The sequence below is a fragment of the Garra rufa genome, chromosome 7 (genome assembly GCF_049309525.1).
Source record: "Garra rufa chromosome 7, GarRuf1.0, whole genome shotgun sequence".
NCBI lineage: Eukaryota > Metazoa > Chordata > Actinopteri > Cypriniformes > Cyprinidae > Garra > Garra rufa.
The window spans coordinates 43,365,942-43,389,127 of record NC_133367.1 but is presented as its reverse complement, the minus strand read 5'-3'; the positions used below and the strand labels follow the sequence as shown (position 1 = coordinate 43,389,127).

Here is a 23,186-nt window from a genome sequence, read left to right as displayed (position 1 = left end):
CTTCTTCACTTGTGTTTTGTAAATTCTGGTCAGAAGATGTGCAATAGCGCCCCTAGTGTATAACAATGAAAACACAGATTCTCAGAGCACAAGTAGAGCTCAAATATACTTCAATATACTACAAATATACTTAAATGTGACCCTGGACCACAAAACCAGTCTTAAGTCGCTGGGGAATGTTTGTAGCAATAGCCAAAAATACATTGCATGGGTCAAAATTATTGATTTTTCTTTTATGCCAAAAATCATTAGGAAATTAAGTAAAGATCATGTTCCATGAAATTTTTTTGTAAAATTCCTACTGTAAATGTATCAAAATGTAATTTTTGATTAGTAATATGCATTGTTAAGAACCTAATTTGGACAACTTTAAAGGTGATTTTCTCAGGATTTAGATTTTTTTTGCACCCTCAGATTCCAGATTTTCAAATAGATGTATCTCGGCCAAATATTGTCCTATCCTAACAAACCATACATCAATAGAAAGCTTAGTTACTGAGCTTTCATATGATCTATACATCTCAGTTTTGTAAAATTTAACCTTATGACTGGTTTTGTGGTCCAGGGTCACAAATGTCACTAAGCACATTTCTGAGAAGCACATAAATTTGAGTTTAAAAGAAATATACTTTTTTTTTTTCGTAAGGGTGCCTTGCCTTACTATTTCTCATGAGTGTGAGTGTGAATCAGCAGTGTTTCCCTAAGTAGGGAGCTGATGATGGAGCAGTGTGCGTGTGTAAGTGACTGACTCTGATGTGCTCTTGTTTGCAGACGTCCTCTCCAGCCGTCATGGCAGTCAGGCTGTGTGATGTGGCTTCTCTTCTGAGAAGTGGCTCGTGGGCAGCCGAGCCGTGGACTGGGGTTTGTGGGATTTCTTTTTCATCACTGTCAAGTCCAGTGTTAGTTCGGGTGTTTATTATTGGAAAACTGCATGGAAATTCATTGGGGCACACATCAGGTCAAAACTGCCGTCAAATCTAAATCTTGCATAAATTTAGAATTGTAGGATGTAAACCTCACAAATGCGAAAATCGCTTTTTACTTTCACTTAAAAAATCAACGTTGTCGTTACGAAGATGTAGTGTATGAATTGTTGAATGCAGCTGAAGATACATATGATTTATGTGCTAAAGCGGTTTAATTTGATCTAAAGAAAAAAAGTAAACTATTTCTAATAGATCTGCTGCAAACATGGACTTTGATTCATGCTTTAAAACGAAAGATTATTACAATTATCAGATACTAATGTTTGTGAAATTTCTACCCTGTTTGTGGAAATGCCACCTTTTCTGCAGTTTTGTTTTTCTTTGTTTGAATGGTTGGAATGACCGTGGTTCTGGTGCTATTGAAGATTGTGTGTTTCCACTTCAATTCATTTTAATAAGTAAAAAAAATATGCTTTAATGATCTTTAATGAGGCAGATATTTGAGATGTACAGTTTCTCACAGATCTTAGATTTTCCCTGCAATTGATCAAGACGTTTATAATCCCAATTCCAGAAAAGTTGGGACGTTTCGTGAAATGCCATCAAATCAAGAATATGTCATCTGTTCATTCTTTTTAACCTTTATTTATTTGGCTAAAGTACAAAGAAACAAATTTGTTTTCAGTGGCCAACATTTAATTCGATTTTAAAACATCTGAAGCAAAAACAGAATGGTAGGACTTTAGCTTTGTGAAATTATGCTACGTAAAACACTTGAACCAAACCAGACGCGAAAGACAACTTTTGTCGCCAAGTTTTTAAAGCACATGCAAATAGTGTACTTATGAGAACTTATCATGAATTATGAGCTTCTATAATGTTGACTCTCTAAGTGAAGTTCTTTTCACAAGTTGAACATATAAATAAAAACAGTATAAAATATAGCTGCAAGCAGCAATTATGGAGCCAAGCACACCAAAGGGAAAACAAGGGGCTAAGCATGGCATGGAGCACCAGACCAACTACAACAATTAGAAAAGGAAGCCATTTTTAGGATGATTTTAGTCAAAATGACAGAAAAATAATGTAGAACTCCTAGCAATATAATGGCTTATCACTTTTGACCAACAGGTGAGTTTAGTGTGAGATTACAAAGGCACACACAAAGTTTGGTGTCATTATGTCAAAGCTCTGCAGAGATGAAGCCTCAGAGTCATTTTGGCCTTAAATTAGTAGAGGTGCTCTACGAACATGGTTTCATCTATCAACTTTTTGTCAGCACAGTCTGAAGATGATCTGACTCGATTTTGGTGAAAATAGAACAAACGGTCTAGGTAGGGTTGGGTATCGTTTGAATTTTATCGATTCTGATTCCGGTTCCGATTCTGCTTATCGATTCCGATTTTTATCGATTCCTAATTCCGATTCCAATATGATAAAAAAAAAAATCCATTAAAAAGTTTTTAGTCAAACATATTTATTCTGTCTTTTACCTATGGTTTTACCAAATAATACCACAGAAAACAAACAACTAGTCTAATATAAATTTCAAACATTAAATTGTTAAAGACAAGTAATAAAATAGGAGCAAATCAATTAGCAATGGCATAAATAAATAAAACTGAACAAATGTCAGGTACAGAAATTGAAATCAAAAGTTTAAAAACACTGCATAGTTTGCTTTTCATAAATAAAATATTGATTAGTCCTCATTAAATTTATAAAAGATATTCAGTCAGTTAATGATTTTCTTTTGTTCTTTGATTAACATTTATGACAGGCGGCACGTTTATTAGACGGCTGTCTCTTTAACACCGAACACAGACCTAAGAATACTGTTACACATGCGTTTTCTTTCTTATCTGTTTACGGTCACTCAAGACAAAAAAAAAAAAAACGCTGTGTTTATGAGGATATGCTGACGTATTTCGTTCATACAGGTCAATAAATGTGAAAGAGAAGTCAGTTCCGGGCCGGAACAACCTTTTCTGCAGTGGAAATGCACGGAACCGTTTCGAGAACGGACACCGCTGTTCTCCGTGCTCGCGTTTCAGATGTGTTCCAACAATGCGCAAGTTCTTTTCTTTCCTCCACTTAAATCGTTTGAAAATCAAATTAAAATGCGAAAGCAGGAATCATTAAGCGGAATCGAAATGCGCGTGTCTTATCGAATACCCGGTTAATGGAAATTTGGAACCGGTTCTAAAATGGAACCGGTTCTCGATACACAACCCTAGGTCTAGGGCGAGTTCGAAACAGTAGGTTTTCTACATAAATCAATGTGGGGGACAGGAAGTTCGGCCAACTATGGTAAAATTGCTATCTATGTTGTCGGCATGACCCAAGGAATAGTTTGAGACCACTCATTACAATAGGCTAATGCTATCAATAGTTATTTGCATTTTTGGAAATTTCATAATTATTGGTTAATGAATGGTTTATTACTCTTGGCCAATAAGTGGCGCTGTTACCAAATTGATGTGGTGTAATGAGTTTGAGGTGACAATGCCACAATCAAAATTTAGACCAAATATCTCAAAGCTTTGCAGAGATACAGCTTCAGATACACTTTAGCATCTTTCCAGCAAATGCGTTAAATGAAAACTGTTTCGAATATCGATATGAAATCCATAGCTTTTTGTCAACATGGACCGAGTCAAATTTGGTGGAAATCGGTCTAGGAGGAGTTCAGAAAAGTAGGTTTGGTACATCAGAATCAAATGGAGGACAGGAAGTTCGGCCAACTTTTTTAGCATTTTTTAAAAACTTCTGACCACAAGGTGGCGCTGCCACAACTTTTTAAACGCTGTCAGGGCATGGTGTCGACAGCACAACAGTTAAGATTTTCTTAGTGATTTTTTTCTTATGTCTCCTGACCACTAGGTGGTGCTGTGATTAAACACTGCAAGTAGCCTCAGGTCATGCTTGTTATATCACACACCATGGGTGCTTCTCAATATCCCTCCTCGTTTCCTCGCTCCTCCGTCCTCCATCCTATGACCCGGAATCCGATCGAGCTCAGCCATCTTGTAGGACATCTCAATTCTCTAATTGCACCGCGAGGAGACGAGGAGTGAGGAGTGAGGAGGCTTCCTGAGGAGTCTTGAGCGAGGATACAGAGGTCTATCCTATGCGGAAGTGTTTTATCGACTAAACGTGACGCACTCCTCCCCCTTCAGATCTGTTGTAATAATTTACATTTATGTTTTACCTTTGCAGTGTAAATAATGTCATATGTGACCCTGGACCACAAAACCAGTCTTAAGTCGCTGGGGTATATTTGTAGCAATAGCCAAAAATACTTTGTATGGGTCAAAATTATAGATTTTTCTTTTATGCCAAAAATCATTAGGAAATTAAGTAAAGATCATGTTCCATGAAGATTTTTTTGTAAAATTCCTACTATAAATGTATCAAAATGTAATTTTTGATTAGTAATGTGCATTAAGAACTTAATTTGGACAACTTTAAAGGTGATTTTCTCAGTATTTAGATTTTTTTCCACCCTCAGATTCCAGATTTTCAAATAGATGTATCTCGACCAAATATAGTCCTATCCTAACAAACCATATATCAATAGAAAGCTTATTTATTGAGCTTTCATATGTTGTATACATCTCAGTTTTGTAAAATTTAACCTTATGACTGGTTTTGTGGTCCAAGGTCACATATATTTAAACAGGGCATCTTGCTTTGTTAATAATTATTATGAATGCCTTAAATAATGAACTTTAACAACATATGGGCAGATCCCTTTAGCGCAGCTGACGACGCTTTGAAGTGACGCTTGAGTGGTCAAGAATATTCCAATGATTGCTCCATCCTCATTTCCTTTCCTTAAATCCTTCCCTCATATCCTAAGGGGGGTGGAGCTAAGACGTGAGGAAAGGAAGCAAGGAAGCAAAAATAAGAAATGAAAAGCACCCCAAGTTTGGTCTCAATACGCCAAACTGTTGCGGAGATATGGGCTGTATCCGAAATCGCCCCATACCTTCAAATAGGGCACTATTTGAGGGGACAGCCATTTTAAGTGGTGTTCGAAACCGATTGAATTCACGATCTGCGTCTCACCTAGGGCTGCACGATATATCTGCATTGCAGTTAGGGGTGTGTGATATTTTCTGTGGACAGGTAAAAGGTCCCCACAATCTGCTTTTGAATAAATGACTATATTTCGTGTTAGAGCGCGCACATTCTGTCAAATACAATTCTGGCGCCTCAATCTCAATGTAGGCTACTGTGCAACGTGGCATACATTCACATCAGATGATAACTCAGCGGCAGAGATCCGCTCACGCATAGGCATAATTTCCACTGTGGGGACAGGCTTTTCAAAATCCCGTTTGTGTCCTCCCACTTTCAAATGTTTTGTTAAAGTAATCTCTTGTATTGCGGAATGGACGCTCTGCGCTGCTGAGAGTTTCGCGAGGTCATTAAAATGAAACCAAAAGTAAAACATGCATGCACATTTAAATACAATTTTAATACCCTGTGTTTAGAGAGCGACTCCACAATGCGTGCAAATTAGGCTAGATAACACATGCTCTTATTAATATGTGGGCTATATTAAGTTTTATTCTTGTCTATAACTGTATCATGCTTGAAAAATTTCTCTTTTTGCACTTTGAATATTGAAAGAGTAGCCTACTTTGATTATGGCTTCATTTATTGTCTAAACGACTGAGAAAGAACTGTGTCGTTTATGTTTTGTTATTTATACTGTAGATTCTTTAAAAATGCAGGGGTTATCTCCAATTTAAATGGCTGGACCTATAATAGAGAAAATAAACATCTTGTTTATGTACTCATTTTTTCTTTAAGTTAGATTTAATTCAGATGACAGATGAATATAAATAAAAAAAGATAATAATAATAAATTATAATAAAAATAATAATAATAATTTTAAAGAGATATCGCAAGAAATATCGTATCAAATATATATATTTTCCCGATATCGTGCAGCCCTAGTCTCACCAGAAGATGGCGCCCCCAGCTGAATCATCCATCCGTTCATTTTACAATGTGCTCGTCCATGCTGTAATACGGCGTACAACAGATACGAGTTCGTTGTAAATATATAATTAAATTGTTTAACTAGGGTTTATACATAATTTCCGTGACAGAGTTCAGTATAAATCATTTAATTTTACTACTGGAACTCCCCATTTCAAATGATTATTAAACCGCAAGCAAACCATGCAAAAACAGCAGTCCTTCCGGTGTCCGAATTCACTCACTTGTTTTCATTCACTGTCAAGTGAACTGTATGAGTGGACTAATGTAGGGAATAGTGAACAGGGTATGGGGGCGATTTCGGATACAGCCATGGCCTCAAATCCATTTTTGCACGCTTTTTGTAGAATTCATTTGTGAGTTATTCGAGAACGGTTTGACTAATCAACTTGAATTCCATAACTTTTTGCCAGCATGGACTGAAGGTGATCTGAGCCAATTTTGGTGAAAATCAGACAAACCGTCTAGGAGGAGTAAAAAAAAAAAAAAAAAAGGTTTTACGAACAATTAAAAATAGGGAAAAAAACGAAACCTTACGATTTAAATTTTGAAATTTGGACTTGCCATGACCCAAGGATTTAAACAAAAAACAATTTTGATTATGTGCCTTAAGGTTCAAAAGTTATTAGCATGAACATGAGTGAAACTTTGGACAAGTGGTGGCTCTAGAGCGTTTAAGACAGAGACACTAAATTTGCTGTGGTTAATGTTGAGACTGTTTACATCAGTGTGCAAAATTTCACAAGTTTCCCACAAGGTGTTCTATGGGCAGCCATAGACTCGAGAGCGGAAGAAACAGAAAAAAGAGGAGAAAGCTAATGGAGACAATAAGCCCCTAATAACAAAAATAAACAACACAGTTCTTTCTTAGTCATTTTAAGTGCAAACAATAAATGCAGCCATAATAAACATAAGCTACTCTTTCAATATTCAAAGTGCAAATAGAGACCGAATTTTTCAAGCATGATACAGAGCTATAGACGACTACACAACCTACCTTCAAACTGGAATTATGGCAGATTAATAACTTTTTCTAAATCTTTCATCGACAGAATAGGCTTTAAACGTGCAATAGTCCTAATCTGGAAAAAGCAACTCTTAACCACGGCATTAATCTTCTTATCAAATTTCAGATCTCGATCAAACACAACACCTAGGTTTTTTACTTGGTCATGGCAATAGTCTGACCATGTGCCCAAATATTTAACAACATCAAAGCTTCCTCTGGCAGGGCCAAAACCATAATCTCAGTTTTACTCTGGTTTAACTGAACCAGATTATGAGTCATCCAATTTTGAACCTCTTCCAGACATGCCAACAGTGAGTTAGCACCACGATTCTCTCCTACTTTCAAAGGGAGATAAATTTGTGTATCATCGGCGTACAAATGGTAAGACATGCCATATTTTTAAAAATCGAACCCAGGGGCAACATGTACAAGGAAAATAAAATTGGGCTAATAACAGAACCCTGAGGAACCCCACATGTGACGGGTACCGTTGAAATACACGGATAATGTGTCCCATGATTTGTTCTGGAATTGTTTAATTTGGTTCATTCACAGCTGTTTTCCAGAATCTGTGCGTGCTTTACACAGAACGCATAAAGACATGTGACATTGAAGATGTAATGCGATGCGTACATTTCACTAAACTGAAACTAACCTGATGAACGATCTGTGCTTCAGCGCTGATAGTGAGGAGCTCCCTAATCGCTGCTTCATTCCACGTTTTTGTTCATTGCACGTATTTTTTCGTCATGAAGAGTCGCGTGATAACGTGCATCATCACTACAACACTGCCTTTGTGGTTCTAAAAAAGGAGCTGTAAAAATATATTGAGATGGATTTTGGCACTAAGACTGCAAATATATATTCTTAAGGACATCAACAACTAACATAAACCTCCAGAAATGTGTACAATATGGTACCTTTAATTACAAAAAATCTGGAAGCGTTGCAGCAGAGGGCGTCTTTTTGTTGCTATAACAACAGCTGCAACAGTAGCCTATGTGTGGAGCAGAAATGTCGATAAAAAAGGAAGCTGGCTCTTCTTTTTTTTGACATTTTTGCCTTTTATTTGATAGGACAGTATTTAGACAGAAAGCGAAGTGGGAGAGAGAGCGGGGGACGGGATCGGGAAAGGTCTGCGAGCCGGGACTCGAAAAAGGGACGCCCGAAGCGCAACGGCGCTTCTGTACAAGTTGATATGCGGCTCAAGAAGCTATCGGTGCTGCACGCCGGGTTTTGAAGTTAACGGGGAGGCAAATCCGGTTCACAACAATAAAATAAAAGTCTATATAATGGCTCCTTTCCCAATTTTTTTTTCTTGTTGTTATGGAAACGAAAGGTCTAGCTACTCGCTTGTCATTGGTCAGCTGTCAAAAAAGCGCTTGACGTAGGGCGTTTTCTTCAGAAAAGTTAAACTTTTTTTCAACTTAAGATGCTCTGAGCTGCAGAAAAAGACGTATAAAAATGGCACTCAGGGCTTTTTTGAAAAGACTGTTTACTCCATAGGGTTGTAATGTAAAACAGACACTGACAGTTTAAAAAAAAAGACGCCAAGTGTGAACGTGGCCTAAATGAGTTGAGCTACTGTTTTGTTGTTGTCCATTCAATCAATTGATGCCGAATTGCCGTTAAAGGAACACTCCACTTTTTTTGGAAATAGGCTCATTCTCCAACTCCCCCCGAGTTAATAAGTTGATTTTTACTGTTTTGAAATTCATTCAGCCGTTCTCCTGTTCTGGCGATATCACTTTTAGCATAGCTTAGCATAAATCATTGAATCCTATTAGACCAGTAGCATCGCGTTCAAAAATGACCAACGAGTTTCGATATTTGTCCTATTTAAAACTTGACTCTTCTGTAGTTATATCGCGTACTAAGACCAGCGGAAATGTAAAGATACGGTTTTCTAGGCCGATAAGATTAGGAACTACACTCTCATTCCGGCGTAATAGTCAAGGAAGTTTGCTGCCGTAACATGGCCGAAGCAGGCGCAGTAATACCACACAGCACATGTGCAAATGTTTACTTCCGTCAACATATACAACGTGCATGCACAGCACAGACAGCGTTCCTCGCCATGGAGACATTTGTGAGAGACGATTTAGAAGATATTTACTTTGGTGCAGATCCTAAACCGTATCAATTTGAACCAGAATTCACTGAAGCTAAGGTTTTGGTACACGAAAGACAAGAAAGTGTGTCTGAACTGCCTGGGACAGAAGGGATGAGGAGAGCAGATTCGCGCTGGTGGGGCTTGCCAACCCATGCCAACTAAAAGTGAGTGCCTGTGTTGTCGCGAGTGGGACCAGGTATTGCCATCGATGGCAAGGGTGGATCTACCTGATGAGGAAGTGTCAGGTCGCAACATCCGAGGACTTGGATGCAATGCTGCATCCTGCAATAGTTGATTTTTTTTTCCGGTTTGACAAAATAAACTAGAAAAAACGTCACACGCCGAGTGGACCTAATGGCCAGCTGTCGCAAGAGTAAGTTATTCCTGCAACCACTACATTATATAATATAAAGATTTTAAATGCATACTGTCAGTTTGCATTTTCAGGCTTACATTCATGATGTACACTTTTACTCAAAACTGACTTTAAAACACCACCGACTGTTCGCAATAACTTTCTTTTGCAATCACACATGGAATTTGGTCATAGCAAATACTAAGCCAACTGTTCGCCCAAACCTAGTCGTCAGGGGTTGCATTTCACAGGTAACGTTAGCAATTAATCATGTTTCACTTACAGCCGTGGGCGATGCTCCTTGTTGTCCTGTCTGTAACGTTAGTTTGAAGATTGTTGGGATCGCCGTGTCCTTTAGACGCCGTGCTGTAGTACCGGTAAAACTATCCAAATAGTTATCTGGTTCAAAATCCTCGGAGCAAACACGCCATTTCTTGATCGTTTCTAACGGTGTTTTGAGATCCATGTTCAGAGCAGCCAGCCATTGATTCATTAGTCGAAATTGCTTTTTTTTCGTGGGAATTCTATGAAAGATGGTAGTTGATTACGTCTTCGACTTACTATCACAGCCCCTTACAATGCACATAACCATAGCTAATAACACACAGGTAAATCCAGCCACTAACAATTTACCAGCTGCAACTCTGACAGCTGCAACAACCGGAATTACACAAACTTAGCACCGGTCACATTGGAAGTTACCTAGCTGGGATCTAATTTCAGGCGCTGTGTGATATTAATGCGCCTGCTTCGGCCATGTTACGGCAGCAAACTTTCTTGACTATTACGCCGGAATGGGTGTGTAGTTCCTAATCTTATCAGCCTAGAAAACCGCTGCTTTACATTTCCGCTGGTCTTAGTACGCGATATAACTACAGAAGAGTCAAGTTTTAAATAGGACAAATATCGAAACTCGTTGGTCATTTTTGAACGCGATGCTACTGGTCTAATAGGATTCAATGATTTATGCTAAGCTATGCTAAAAGTGATATCGCCAGAACAAGAGAACGGCTGAATGGATTTCAAAACGGTAAAAATCAACTTATTAACTCGGGGGGAGCTGGAGAATGAGCCTATTTCCAAAAAAAGTGGAGTGTTCCTTTAAGTCGAAAGTAAAAGTAAAATGCTTACGGACATTTACAAGCTTTTATAAGCAAAGAAAAGCGTGGAAACGAGAGAGAACTCTCCCTCAACCTTTTCCCTCGGTGATACCGGTACTGCCCGTGTTGTCGTGTCAATTGGGGATGGGGGAAATAGGAAAATTATAAAAATTGTTTTCATGACTTCTCCTACAGTTTTTTTTTGTGATATTTACTGCAAGTTTATCAGGAAGTGATGAATTTGTTCTCTTTCTCTCGTTGGTTGGAAACGGTGCTTTATGCGCAAATGTTTTATGCGATGTTCCAGTTTTGCGCATAAGTTAAATTCGCATTTTTGGATGGAAACACAGCTACTGACTTAAACCAAAATAAAACCATGTCTTTAAAACAAACACAGACTGTGAACGGATAACTATTATGTGATTATATTCTACTTTTTTATATCATTTGAAGTGTTCCTGTTTTCATCACTCACTCCGTGTGTGTTTGCGTCTGTAGCAGGTGATCTCTGCCATGGAGACGCAGCTGTCCAACGGGCCGAGCTGTACCACCAGTCCCAACAGCGTCTCTAACAACTGCACATCCCCTGTGGAGATGCCCAACGGCACTGAGGACAGTAAAACCAACCTGATCGTCAACTACCTGCCACAGAACATGACTCAGGAGGAGCTCAAGAGTCTGTTCGGCAGCATCGGGGAGATCGAGTCCTGCAAACTTGTGCGAGACAAAATCACTGGTACTCGCCGCTATCCGTAATGATTTCTGGGACCAGTAGGGATAAAACAACTAAATTTGTTTTTACTGAATTAGAAATGCATCATTTAAAAACTAGATGACTACAACCACAAACTTTGTAGTTGGCTTGAGAAAGCTTGACCAGAAAGTTTGAACAATTTTGAAGAGTTTAAGGTGCACTGTGTAATATTTGAGATGATCTCTAGACAGAGGTGCAATATAATATACATAACTATGTTTTCAGGGGTGTATAAAGACCTTACTTAATTACCCATTATGTTTTTATTACCTTAGAATTACCAGTTTATATCTACATACACCGCGGGTCCCCTCACATGGAAGTCACCGCTATGTTTCTACAGTAGCGCTAAATGGACAAACTGCTCTGTTTCATCACTGTTGTTCTAGCGAAAAAACGCTGACACAATGATGAACAAGTGACTGTAGTAATGTTCACAATAACATCGTTTTATTGAATTAAGTAAATATAATTCCTTAATTTACGTTTTAAAAGAAAGCTCATTATTCTTTGCTGTCTAAAACGACGACATCTCAATCCCGTGTGGGCCGCCGTAGCTTCCGTGAAAGGAGCGGCAGACCGAGTCGTTGGTTGCAATTCACAACCTCACCACTAGATGCCGCAAAAATCTACACACTGCACCTTTAAAAAAAAACATTTGAAAAGAGAAGTTTAAAAAGATTTCCAAGTTTTAAAAGTTTGACTGTTTTCAGTCTGAAATAGTTTTAAAAGCTTAATGTTAGGTATAGATAGCTAGACAGGCCTGTTTCTAGCATGCATACCATGTTTCTAGCATGTAGTTGGCATGATTAGCAAGTTGCTAGCATATCTAACGTGATTACCATGTTTCTAGCATGTAGTTGGCATGATTAGCAAGTTGCTAGCATGTCTAACGTGATTACCATGTTTCTAGCATGTAGTTGGCATGATTAGCAAGTTGCTAGCATGTCTAACGTGATTACCATGTTTCTAGCATGTAGTTGGCATGATTAGCAAGTTGCTAGCATATCTAACGTGATTAACATGTTTCTATCATGAGTAAGATGCTAGTATGTTTCTAGCATGAGTATCTTGTTGCTAGCATGGTTTTACGATAATTAGTATGTTGCTAGCATGTTTCCAGCATATTAACATGTTAGCATGTTTCTAGCCCAAATAGCATGTAATTAACGTGATTAGCAAATTGTTAGCATATCTAGCATGTTTCTAACATAAGTTACTAGAATGTTTCCAGCATGATTATCGTGTTTCTATGATTTTAGCATATGTTGACGGCATGCTTCTGGTATTATCAGCAAGTTGTTAGCATGATTAGCATGTTGTTAGCATGATTACCAAGTTACTAGCAAGTTTCTGGCATGATTGGCAAGTTACTAGCATGTTTCTAGCATGATTAGCAAGTTGCTAACGTGTCTAACATGATTAGCATGTTTTTATCATTATTCTCACATGATTAACAAGTTAGCATGTTTCTAACATGAATAGCATGTTTGTAGTATGTAGGTAGGATGATTGGCAAGTTGTTAGCATGTTTAGGCATGATTAGCAAATTGTTAGCATGTTTCTGGCAGGATGGTAGCATGTTTTAGCATGATTAACAAATTGTTAGCATGTTTCTGGCAGGATGGTAGAATGTTTTAGCATGATTAGCAAATTGTTAGCATTTTCTGGCAGGATGGTAACCTGTTTCTAGCATGATTAGCCTGTTGCTAGCATGTTTTAGCATGTTTAGCCTGTTGCTAGCATGTTTTAGCATGATTATCATGTTTTTAACGTGATTAGCAAGTTGTTAGCATATCTAGCATGTTTCTAACATAAGTTACTAGAATGTTTCCAGCATGATTATCATGTTGCTATGATTTTAGCATATGTTGACGGCATGTTTCTAGTATTATCAGCAAGTTGTTAGCATGATAGGTAGGTAGGATGATTGGCAAGTTGTTAGCATGTTTCTAGCATGATTAGCAAATTGTTAGCATGTTTCTGGCAGGATGATAACCTGTTTCTAGCATGATTAGCATGTTGCTAGCATGTTTTAGCATGATTAGCATGTTTTTAACATGATTAGCATGTTTTTTAACATGATTAGTAAGTTGTTAGTATGTAGTTAGCATGATTAGCAAGTTGATAGCATGATTACCAAGTTGCTAGCATATCTAGCATGATTAACATGTTTGTAACATGATTAGTAAGTTAGTTATTTTAGTTGTTAATAGTAGTTAATAGTTTGTAGCGTGATTATCATGTTGCAATCATGGTTTTAGCATGATGCTAACATGTTTTTAGAATGTTAACATGTTTCTACCATGATTAGCATGTTACTAGCATGTTTTAGCACGAGTAGCATGTTACTAGCATGTTGTTATGATTAATGATTTATTGTCATGTTGTTAACTTGATTCTAGCATGATTAGCATGTTACTAACACGTTTATAGCATGATTAGCATGTTACTAACACGTTTATAGCATGATTAGCATGTTACTAACACGTTTATAGCATGATTAGCATGTTAGTTTGATTGTATTATTAATATAGCACATAGAAGGTCAGTTTGATTGAGTCTCAAGGGATTGTGGGAGTTTTGTCAGTTGGAGTTTGAATAGTGTTGATCATTTGAACATTCCCTCAATGTAAGTCTATGGGAAAATCGTAAATCTGATCAGTTAGAAAAAATATAGCAACTAACCAGATCCATCTGAAGATCTAGGCTGAGTTTGTAGGGTTTAAGCTCTAGGAGGAGACATAGTTGATACTTTTAGTCTCAGAGGAAAAAATAGTAATAAGTTTAAATAACTTCTCAGTAAGTTGGCTCTCTCAAGCCAACTTAATGAATGCTATGGATATAGAGGCTTTATGCGTGTCACTATCAGCGACTCACTGACCTGTGATCCATAATGCACTGCAGTATTTCTAAATCCTCACCTGGGTGTTTGTGTGTTTAGGTCAGAGTCTGGGTTATGGCTTTGTGAACTATGTAGAGCCCAAAGATGCAGAGAAAGCCATCAACACTTTAAATGGGCTCCGATTGCAGACCAAAACCATTAAGGTAAGGTCTGTCTGAAGTGAGGCTGCTCATATGTTGACACATACATGTCAAAAGTTTACACCCCCTTTCATAATCTGCAAAATGTTAATTATTTGAACAAAATAAGAGGGATAATACAAAATGCATGTTAATTTTTATTTAGTACTGACCTGAATAAAATATTTTACATAAAAGATGTTTACATATAGTCTTCAAAAGATAATAAAAGTTGAATTCATGAAAATGACCCTGTTCAAAAGTTTAAGTACACTTGATTCTTAATACTGTTGTTTTATTGTTTTTTTGATAGTAGTTCATAAGTCTTTTGTTTGTCCTGAACAGTTAAACTGTCCACTGTTCTTCAGAAAAATCTTTCAGGTCCAACAAACTCTTTGGTTTTCCAGCATTTTTGTGTATTTGAACCCTTTCCAACAATGACTGTATGATTTGAGATCCATCTTTTCACACTGAGAACAACTGAGGGACTCTTATGCAACTATTACAGAAGGTTCAAACACTCACTGATGCTCCAGAAGGAAAAAACAATGCAATAAGAGCCGGGGGTGAAAACTTTTTAATAGATCCGAGATGTGTAAACTCCTTTATCTCCGAGACTGAAGCATTTTTTTAATAATGCAGTGTAACTAAAAAAAAAAAAAGAACCAATGGCTCTGCAGTAGAGCTGCACGAGCCTATGGCGATGAAGCCCCCCAGAGCCCAGAAGGGGCGGGGCTATCTGGCTATATAAGCGGGTATTTCGCCGTAGGACGACTCTACATCTTCACTCTACGAGACTCAAGCCTTTGCTTTTAGAGAAACAAGTCTTCACCGTGACTTTGTTGCCTCAGTGCCGCCTTCAGCATCTGAAGCAGCCCAGGCAATACGACACTTCTTGCCAAAGTGCTCCAGTTCGTCCACTGCTCCGAGTCGCCCCAAACCAGCACTGACTCAGCAGCCAGCGGAGCCTGCGCCTTTAGCTGCTCAATCAATTCCCAAGCCTGAGCCCCGCCATTGCTCCCACTTGGCCTGACCGATTTTCTAAGTGCCAGGGACCCAGGCCCAAGTTGGTGCTGGGCCAGGTGCCTCTGGCTTCTTCCTGATCTGCAGGACAGGAAGAGGAAAGATCCCCACGTTTCAGGGATGTGGTCTCCACCTCGGTTTACAGCAAGGACGTCCTGTGTGCCGAGGTGAGGAATTTGCTGGTAAAAGAGCCGTGGAAATGGTTCTCCCAGCTCTGAGTGAGTCAGGCTTCTACAGCCGCTACTTCCTCGTTCCCAAGAAGGATGGTGATCTCAGATGCCTGAACTGTGCCCTTATGAGACAGCCATTCAGGATTGCATTGAAGCAGATCCTCTTGCAAGTATGCCTCGGGGACTGATTGTGTTTGCTGGATCTGAAAGACGTTTACATTCACATGCAGACTGCCTCCCACCACAGGCAATTTGCTTTCAAGGGAGTGGCATCAGTACATGGTCCTTCCCTTTGGACTATCCCTAGCTCCCCGCACTTTTAAGAAGTGCATAAACAGATGGGAATCTGCATTCTGAATTACCTTGACGACTATCTCATCCTGACCCAGTAGGAGGACGCCTGGTACTCAGGGTCATTTTGCCATGAGTAAGCTGTCTCCCAGCCAACGCATATTGTTCCTGGCAACAGTTCTCGACTCCACCCAAACGAGGGCAGTAGTCATGCCAGAACAAGCACTGGATGCGAGCTTGCGGCCTCATTCAAAATCGGAGCCTCTCAAGGCTTTCCAAAAGATGCTGGGCCTTATGGCCTCTGCTTCCCCAGTACATCAGTTGGGCCTGCTTCGCATGTGGGCCCCTTCAGTATTGGCTGAAGCCAAGCTTTCCTTCCCATGCCTGGTGTCAGGGACGCCTTTGTGTCAAAGTGAACCAGGCCTGCGTACCAGCTCTATCACCTTGAAAGGACCTTCAGTGGATGGAACAGGGCGTACCCCTGGACATGGTCTGCAGAAGAAAGGTGGTCTCAACAAATGCTTCCCACTCAGATTGGGGAGCGCTGCACAATGGAAGACCGGCTTTCGGCCACTGGTTTAAAACAGAAAGTCCTTCACATCAACTGCCTGGAAATGCTGGCAGCATGTATGGGCCTTCACACCTTTCTGCCTGACCTGAACCTTAGTCTGCTCTGACAATTTGCATTCTCTGAGAGCAATGCATGTGCTGGGCAGGCTGAACCAAAGAGCAGATATGCTGTCTCGGAGCAACGTCCCCTCAGAGGAGTTCAGAGAATCTGGGAGATCTTCAGCAATGCAGGAGTCAACCTCTTTGCTACAGAAGACAACTCTAACTGCCCAATTTATTTTTCGAAGGTCCGGGATGTGTTGGCCCACAACTGGCTCGACCTCCTTGATGCGGCCTTTCTCAGGCGACCAAAACGATATGGCACCCCCAACCGGGTCATTCCCCTTCCACGCTTAAGGTCTGTGTAGCACTCATAGCAGCTTATCATGCTCCTATAGCCGGCCAGACAGTGGGCAGGAACAACCTAGTCATTTTTTATTCACTGCACAAACCAATGGCAGTGCAGTTACACTGCGTTAACTGAAAAATGCTTCAGTCTCAGAGAAAACAGAGTTTTCCCCAAAGCATCTTAACCAGGTGCAGTACTCATTCCCATATCTCAAGGAACAGAGGTTACATTAGTAACAGAGTACGATCTTAAAATCATACAGTCATTGTAGGAAAGAGTTCAAATATACAAAAATACTGAAAAACCAAAGAATTTGTGGGACCTGAAGGATTTTCAGAAGAACAGCTGACAGTTTAACTGTTCAGGACAAAAAGGGCCTCATGAATGACTATCATTAAACAACAACAAAAAAAAAACAACAACTGTGGATCATTCAGGTAAAACACAGTAGTAAGAGTCAAGAGGATGTAAGCTGGGAACTGGGTCATTTTTATAAATGTATTATTTTCTCTTGTGTACTCTATGTAAACAAAAATATGTAAACAATTGAAATATGATTTCTCGTATTTTAGTGAAATAGTTAACATTTTGCAGATTCTGAAAGAGGATGTAAACTTTTGACTTCAACTGTGTACTGAGTTTATAACTCTGTGTGATCAGGTGTCGTATGCTCGACCAAGTTCGGCCTCCATCCGTGATGCTAACCTCTATGTGAGTGGTCTTCCTAAAACTATGACCCAGAAAGAGCTGGAGCAGCTCTTCTCTCAGTACGGCCGCATTATCACCTCCAGGATCCTCGTGGATCAAGTTACAGGTGATTATGGTCTACCACTATGGTTACTTAAATGTTGAAAGAATATTTAAACTACACCAATATTTGCAAATGCCTTGTAGCCAATCATTGTGAAAGAATAGAATTATTGTATAATGAAAGTTGTTAATGTATATGGTGTGATGTAGACTTAAAATCTAGTCAGATTTACAGTATTTTTTTTGTGGTGCTCAGGGGTGTCCAGAGGTGTGGGCTTCATTCGATTTGACCGGCGTGTTGAAGCTGAGGAGGCCATTAAAGGGCTGAACGGACAGAAACCACCAGGTGCCACTGAACCAATCACAGTGAAGTTTGCCAACAACCCCAGTCAGAAGAGCAGCCAGGCGCTGCTGTCCCACTTGTACCAGTCCCCTAATAGACGTTACCCAGGACCGCTGGCGCAGCAGGCCCAGAGATTCAGGTACCCGCTGACACACACTCAGTAGACTGGAGCTGACTTTGAATTGAGTGTGATTTCAATGTGTGTGTGTTTGTGTTTCAGGCTGGACAATCTGCTCAACATGGCATACGGAGTCAAGAGGTAGAGTAATTTGAGCTGTTGGTTGTGGGAAATCTATTAAAGCAACGAGTTTGTGATTTTACTTATGACAGGGCATCACACTAACTATACATATTATTACATTTAGAGATTATGTAAAATACGAGTAAATATAGCAAAAATCTTGTAAACTTATAAATTATAAACATGTATTTTACAGCACATTTTAGTTCCCATCATTCCAGAATAAATTCTAAATGTAACAATACAGTGCATGCATAGTTAGGCCCATTGATATTCTGGTCAAATTTAGGGTGTACTCGCACTAGGCACGGTTGTCCTGAACCGGGCCCGAGTACGATTGTCCCCCCCTCCCCACTCCCCCTCTGGCCTGCACTCGCATAGGGTTTCAGCATTTGTGCCGGAGCACGCTTACGTCATTATGTTGCGATGGTTTCAGGATAAACAGGAAGAGCAACGCTCTTGCTGAACGCGAAATAGTTTACTTTGTGGATAATTATTTTAAATCGTTTGGTCCGCAGTGGTCCACAGCCCTCTCAACGCCTATTGTTAAACAGGTCTATCGCCTTTGTGGCACGAAAATTTTCATGCAGTCGTGTTGCTTGTATGAGGAGGTTTTCAATTACCAACTGAAGTGCAGCAATGACTTTGCAGCTTTGATTACGGACTACAAAAACGTTGATTACCTCGCAAAAGTGTGACATCACACGTCCTGTTCCGTGCTCCAGCACGGTTAGCGCTCACACTGTATGCGAACCGTGCCCGAGTCCAACTGAACCGTGCTCTGGCCCACCTCTTCCAAGCGGGCCAGGGACGGCTAAACGAGCCGCGCCCGGGCACGGTTCGGAGCACTCACACTAGTCAAACGAACCGCGCTTTGGTGGTCAAATGCGCTCGGGCACGGTTCAAACTGCCTAGTGTGAGTACACCCTTATTTTCCAAGCACATTGTAACAATTCTAAACCACATCAATCTTAACTACTATTCATTTTGTATCTAATGATTTAGAAGTGATATAACTCTCAGTTCTCTCAGTTATTATCCTCACTTAATAAGAATAACAAGTTGAAGTGTTGTGAAATACATGAAGACTTTGCTTTTTTTTAAAAAAAAGGCTTTATAGACAGATAAATTGAGTGTGACTTTTGAAGGACCGGCACCACATACTCTTGTACAGGGGTGTCCAGTCCTGTTACTGGAGTATTATTACTATTCCAGGTAGGTTGCAGTTCTGGAAACCATCCTACAGAGTTCACCTCCAACCCTAATCAAACACACCTGAACCAGCTAATTAATCTCTTAGGTAGCACTTGATAATAACTGACAGCTGTGTTGGAACAGGGCTGGAACTAAAGTCTGCAGGTAGGTAGATCTCCAGGAATAGGATTGGGAACCCCTGCTCTTGTACCACTGTTTGACGAATTTCTTGGTGTTAGATTCGACCCGCATTTAACCTTTGAGGCTCATATTAAGCATCTTTGCAAAACATCCTTTCATCTCAGGAACATAGCTCACTCACCCTACGTGATGCTGAGAAACTTGACCATGCCTTTGTCTCATCTAGACTTGATTACTGCAATGCACTTCTCATTGGGATTCCTAATAAGAGCATTCAGAAACTGCAGCATGTACAGAGCTGTGCAGCCAGGATCCTAATGAGAGTGCGTAAATATGAGCATATTACTCCAATTCTTCAGTCTCTTCACTGGCTTCCCATTCCGGCTCGGATAGAGTACAAAGTTTCCCTCCTTGCACATCAGTGTATCCATGGCGATGCCCCTATGTACCTCAAAGAACTCCTTATTCTTCAGACTTTAGTATGCTCTCTCTGCTCCACAAATACTTACCGGCTACTTCTCCCTAGGACTAAGACACGCACGATGGGGGATAGAGCTTTTTGTACAGCTGCACCTAGCTTATGGAATGCACTGCCTGATCATTTGAGAGCTCCACAAGCAACTGATGTCTTTAAAAAGGGACTAAAACATCTTTTTAAAAGTTTTTTGTTAAGTTTAAATTTTTTACTGTTGCTGTTCTTATTTTAACTTTTACATTGTACCATTTATGACTCTTGTAGCACTTTGAGATTTTTCCTAAAATGTAAAGTGCTTTATAAATAAAATGTATTATTATTATTATTATTATTATTAATTTATCTTCCAGGATCCGAATGTAAGATTTGGGAGTTTATTTTTAGTCCATCTCTGCAAGACAGACTTTTCAGGATAGGAGATGGTAGTGTGGTAGAGTGGTGTAAGAGGATGTGATGCTGGTTCTTCATGAGTTGTAAAGACTCCACGGCTGCATTGGTTTAGGGACAAGGCAGACCTGAGCAATTATTTTTTGTGTCAAATAAATTGTACATAATTATGCACACTCAATATTTATAGTTTTCACATGTTTATATATCACTTATAAATGATTAAATACAAAATGAGTAGTAGTTAAGATTGGTTTGGAATTAGTAAAATGTGCTTGGAAAAAATTATGACCAGAATATCAACCTGCCTAATAATTATGCACACTATTTAGAACAGTATTGTAAATTAGTATAAAACAAATTTAAATTACAGTAGCATTCTGGAAAATACAGTGTATTGTTTCTAAAAGACAATGATATTTATAAAAAAACAGTTTGAACACAAAAAACAAATGGAAGGAAATGAATGAATAAAAAGCTGCCTTGGCTTCATAACAAATATTAAATATTTTATTATTAATTATATTACGTAGCTTTCAATATAAAGGCACCACATTTCTGCCGAAAAACATGTTTACATTTAGTGTTACTGCAGTAAATCCATGATGCTTATTTACACATCTCGACAAAAAAATATTACTGTATTTATAGTTGATGTAAGAACAGTACAGAAACTTGCCTTTATTGCTATTTTGGCTGAAATACTTGTTTGTGTTTGTTTTTTTTTTACAGTAGATTTTCCCCCATGACCATTGATGGGGTCACCAGTCTGGCAGGCATCAATCTCCCGGGTCACGCTGGCACGGGCTGGTGTATCTTTGTGTATAACCTGGCGCCGGACGCTGACGAGAACGTCCTCTGGCAGATGTTTGGCCCGTTTGGTGCCGTGACTAATGTAAAAGTCATACGAGACTTCAACACAAACAAGTGCAAGGGATTTGGCTTCGTAACCATGACAAACTACGATGAGGCTGCTGTCGCAATTGCCAGTTTGAATGGGTACCGGCTCGGGGACCGGGTTTTACAGGTCTCCTTCAAGACCAACAAAACACACAAGGCCTGAGTGACATTATGCAAACATGACTTTACATGGATGACAAGAAATAATTCATGTTTTTTTTTGTTTTGTTTAGTTTTCTTAAAATAGTTTGTTTTAAAACTTGTGTTTAAAGATTTGAGTAGAATAACAGCAGACTGTTTAAGTACATTTATTTTGATTTATAATGTTGAAGGTGACCTCTATGAGGCTGAGATGGAGAGCTTTTCCGTGTTGGTGTTCCCATCTCTCCTCTTGAACTTCTGCAGTGCAATCCACTGCATAATTTGTGTACATGAATCTTTAGTTGAACTCTTTCAGTTTTCTATGTGCTGTTGACTACCTTTGTGTTAAATATTTAAGTAAGTATAAAACAAGATGTACATGTTTATTTCTGTTTGAAATGATTTTTTGTGATTTTTGTTTTTATTGTTCAGTACATCAATAAATAAGTTGAAGGGAAGACATTCTGTATTTTTGGTTAATACTAATTTATTTTTATTGTACCTGCTTGGGCTGCATAATTTGGGGATGTTTATCTTTATAGTACTGTTAAAATTATTAATTAAAATTGTGGTTATGATTTTAAAAAGTTTAAGGCTTTGTGAAATTTTACTATATATCAGTTATGATATTAGTAATCTGGCCAACTTTGGGGTCTCTAGACCTAACTCTATAGCGCCACCACCAGCTCAAAAAATCAACTTTTCTTTAGCTTATGGCTTTTGAACCTTTTGTGCTAGAACTGTTATTCTTAGCTCATCTGATTGCCCTTCTCATGGTGATCACATTCTTAGCAAATTATATTTTGTGATGGGGATCTTTTTGTGTGTGAAGATGTTAAACCCTCAAGATGTGAGCGAGCCAATAAGGAATTGTTCTTTTGGAGGGAAAGTTTGGGTGTTTTGTACATTATAGTGTGTTGGCAGTTTGTGTCCCTTCATGCTCTGAATTAATATAACAAGAATGCAATGCACACTATGAGGAGGTGATGTATGCCCATGTATAGTGGACCAAACAACGGTTATTTTGATATCAAACATGGTACCAACAGACAACAGCAAATGGCAGAAAGATCAGACATGCCTTCGGCTGGCTGCTGGTGCCTCCAGAAATGGGGGTTGTGCAGTAGTGGATGTTGTCAGTTTGTGTGCCATGGTGATGTAGGTTGTGGCAAGGTACAAGTCTTATGAAGCAGGTGTCGAGGCAGTGTCACATGTCATCCAGAAGTCTGGGACAGGTGGTTGTTTGCAAGTCTTGTTTGCCATTACGCTATCAATGGTACCAGCAATTTGGAACAGCTGGGTCGGACTCTTACTTTTGAGAGAGCAGGTGGTTCAAAGGGTCAAAGGAAATGGTTATGGAGATTTTGTGGTTAAGAGTTTCAGACTGACCTAGTGATGATGGCAGGAGGGGCAACAGGTAGTCTCGCGTAGCCAGACCTTCAGACTGACGGCTGAAGGTCTGGAATTCATGGCAGTTTCCATAAGGCCGTTTGATCGACATGTCAAACAACCAATCACCGTTCGTTTCGTTCAGCGTCACGTTTCAGTGCGTGGAAATGCCCCAACAACAACAGACTGGCGTGCAACAAGTCAGTCATTGAAATAACCAGCATTGAAAGATAACGAAGAAGAGGGAGAACAAGCAGTAAGGCAGTAATTTGTTCGCGAACGTCGCAAATGTGTTTAACAACAACGGCGTCTGCATAAGCATCTTTTAGCAAAACGCAGAGTAAACCAGTCTGCGCTTTGTTTCCCGGCGGACCGAAAATAAACGTGACACTCACGTCTCCCGGAAATCCAGTCAAATTCAACGAATCAGATGCATCTTCGACATTCCTGAAGTGTTTCCAGTTAAGTGTACCATATCCATCAGATGT

General features: G+C 39.4%; 1 protein-coding gene across 8 annotated transcripts; it reads left to right on the top strand.

Annotated features, from left to right (window-relative positions):
- The first annotated feature begins 789 nt into the window (after positions 1-789).
- On the top strand, positions 790-21,331 carry elavl2 (ELAV like neuron-specific RNA binding protein 2). Of its 8 annotated transcripts, none has more exons than XM_073844018.1 (7): positions 790-861; positions 11,019-11,253; positions 14,216-14,319; positions 17,398-17,551; positions 17,744-17,969; positions 18,051-18,089; positions 21,004-21,331. In XM_073844018.1, the coding sequence occupies exons 1-7, from the start codon at positions 790-792 to the stop codon at positions 21,329-21,331; spliced, it is 1,158 nt and encodes a 385-aa protein (XP_073700119.1). The 8 variants fall into 8 exon arrangements, with proteins under 8 accessions (XP_073700119.1, XP_073700118.1, XP_073700117.1 ...); XM_073844017.1 differs by having other exon boundaries at positions 21,001-21,331; XM_073844016.1 differs by having other exon boundaries at positions 11,016-11,253.
- The last annotated feature ends 1,855 nt before the right edge of the window (positions 21,332-23,186 follow it).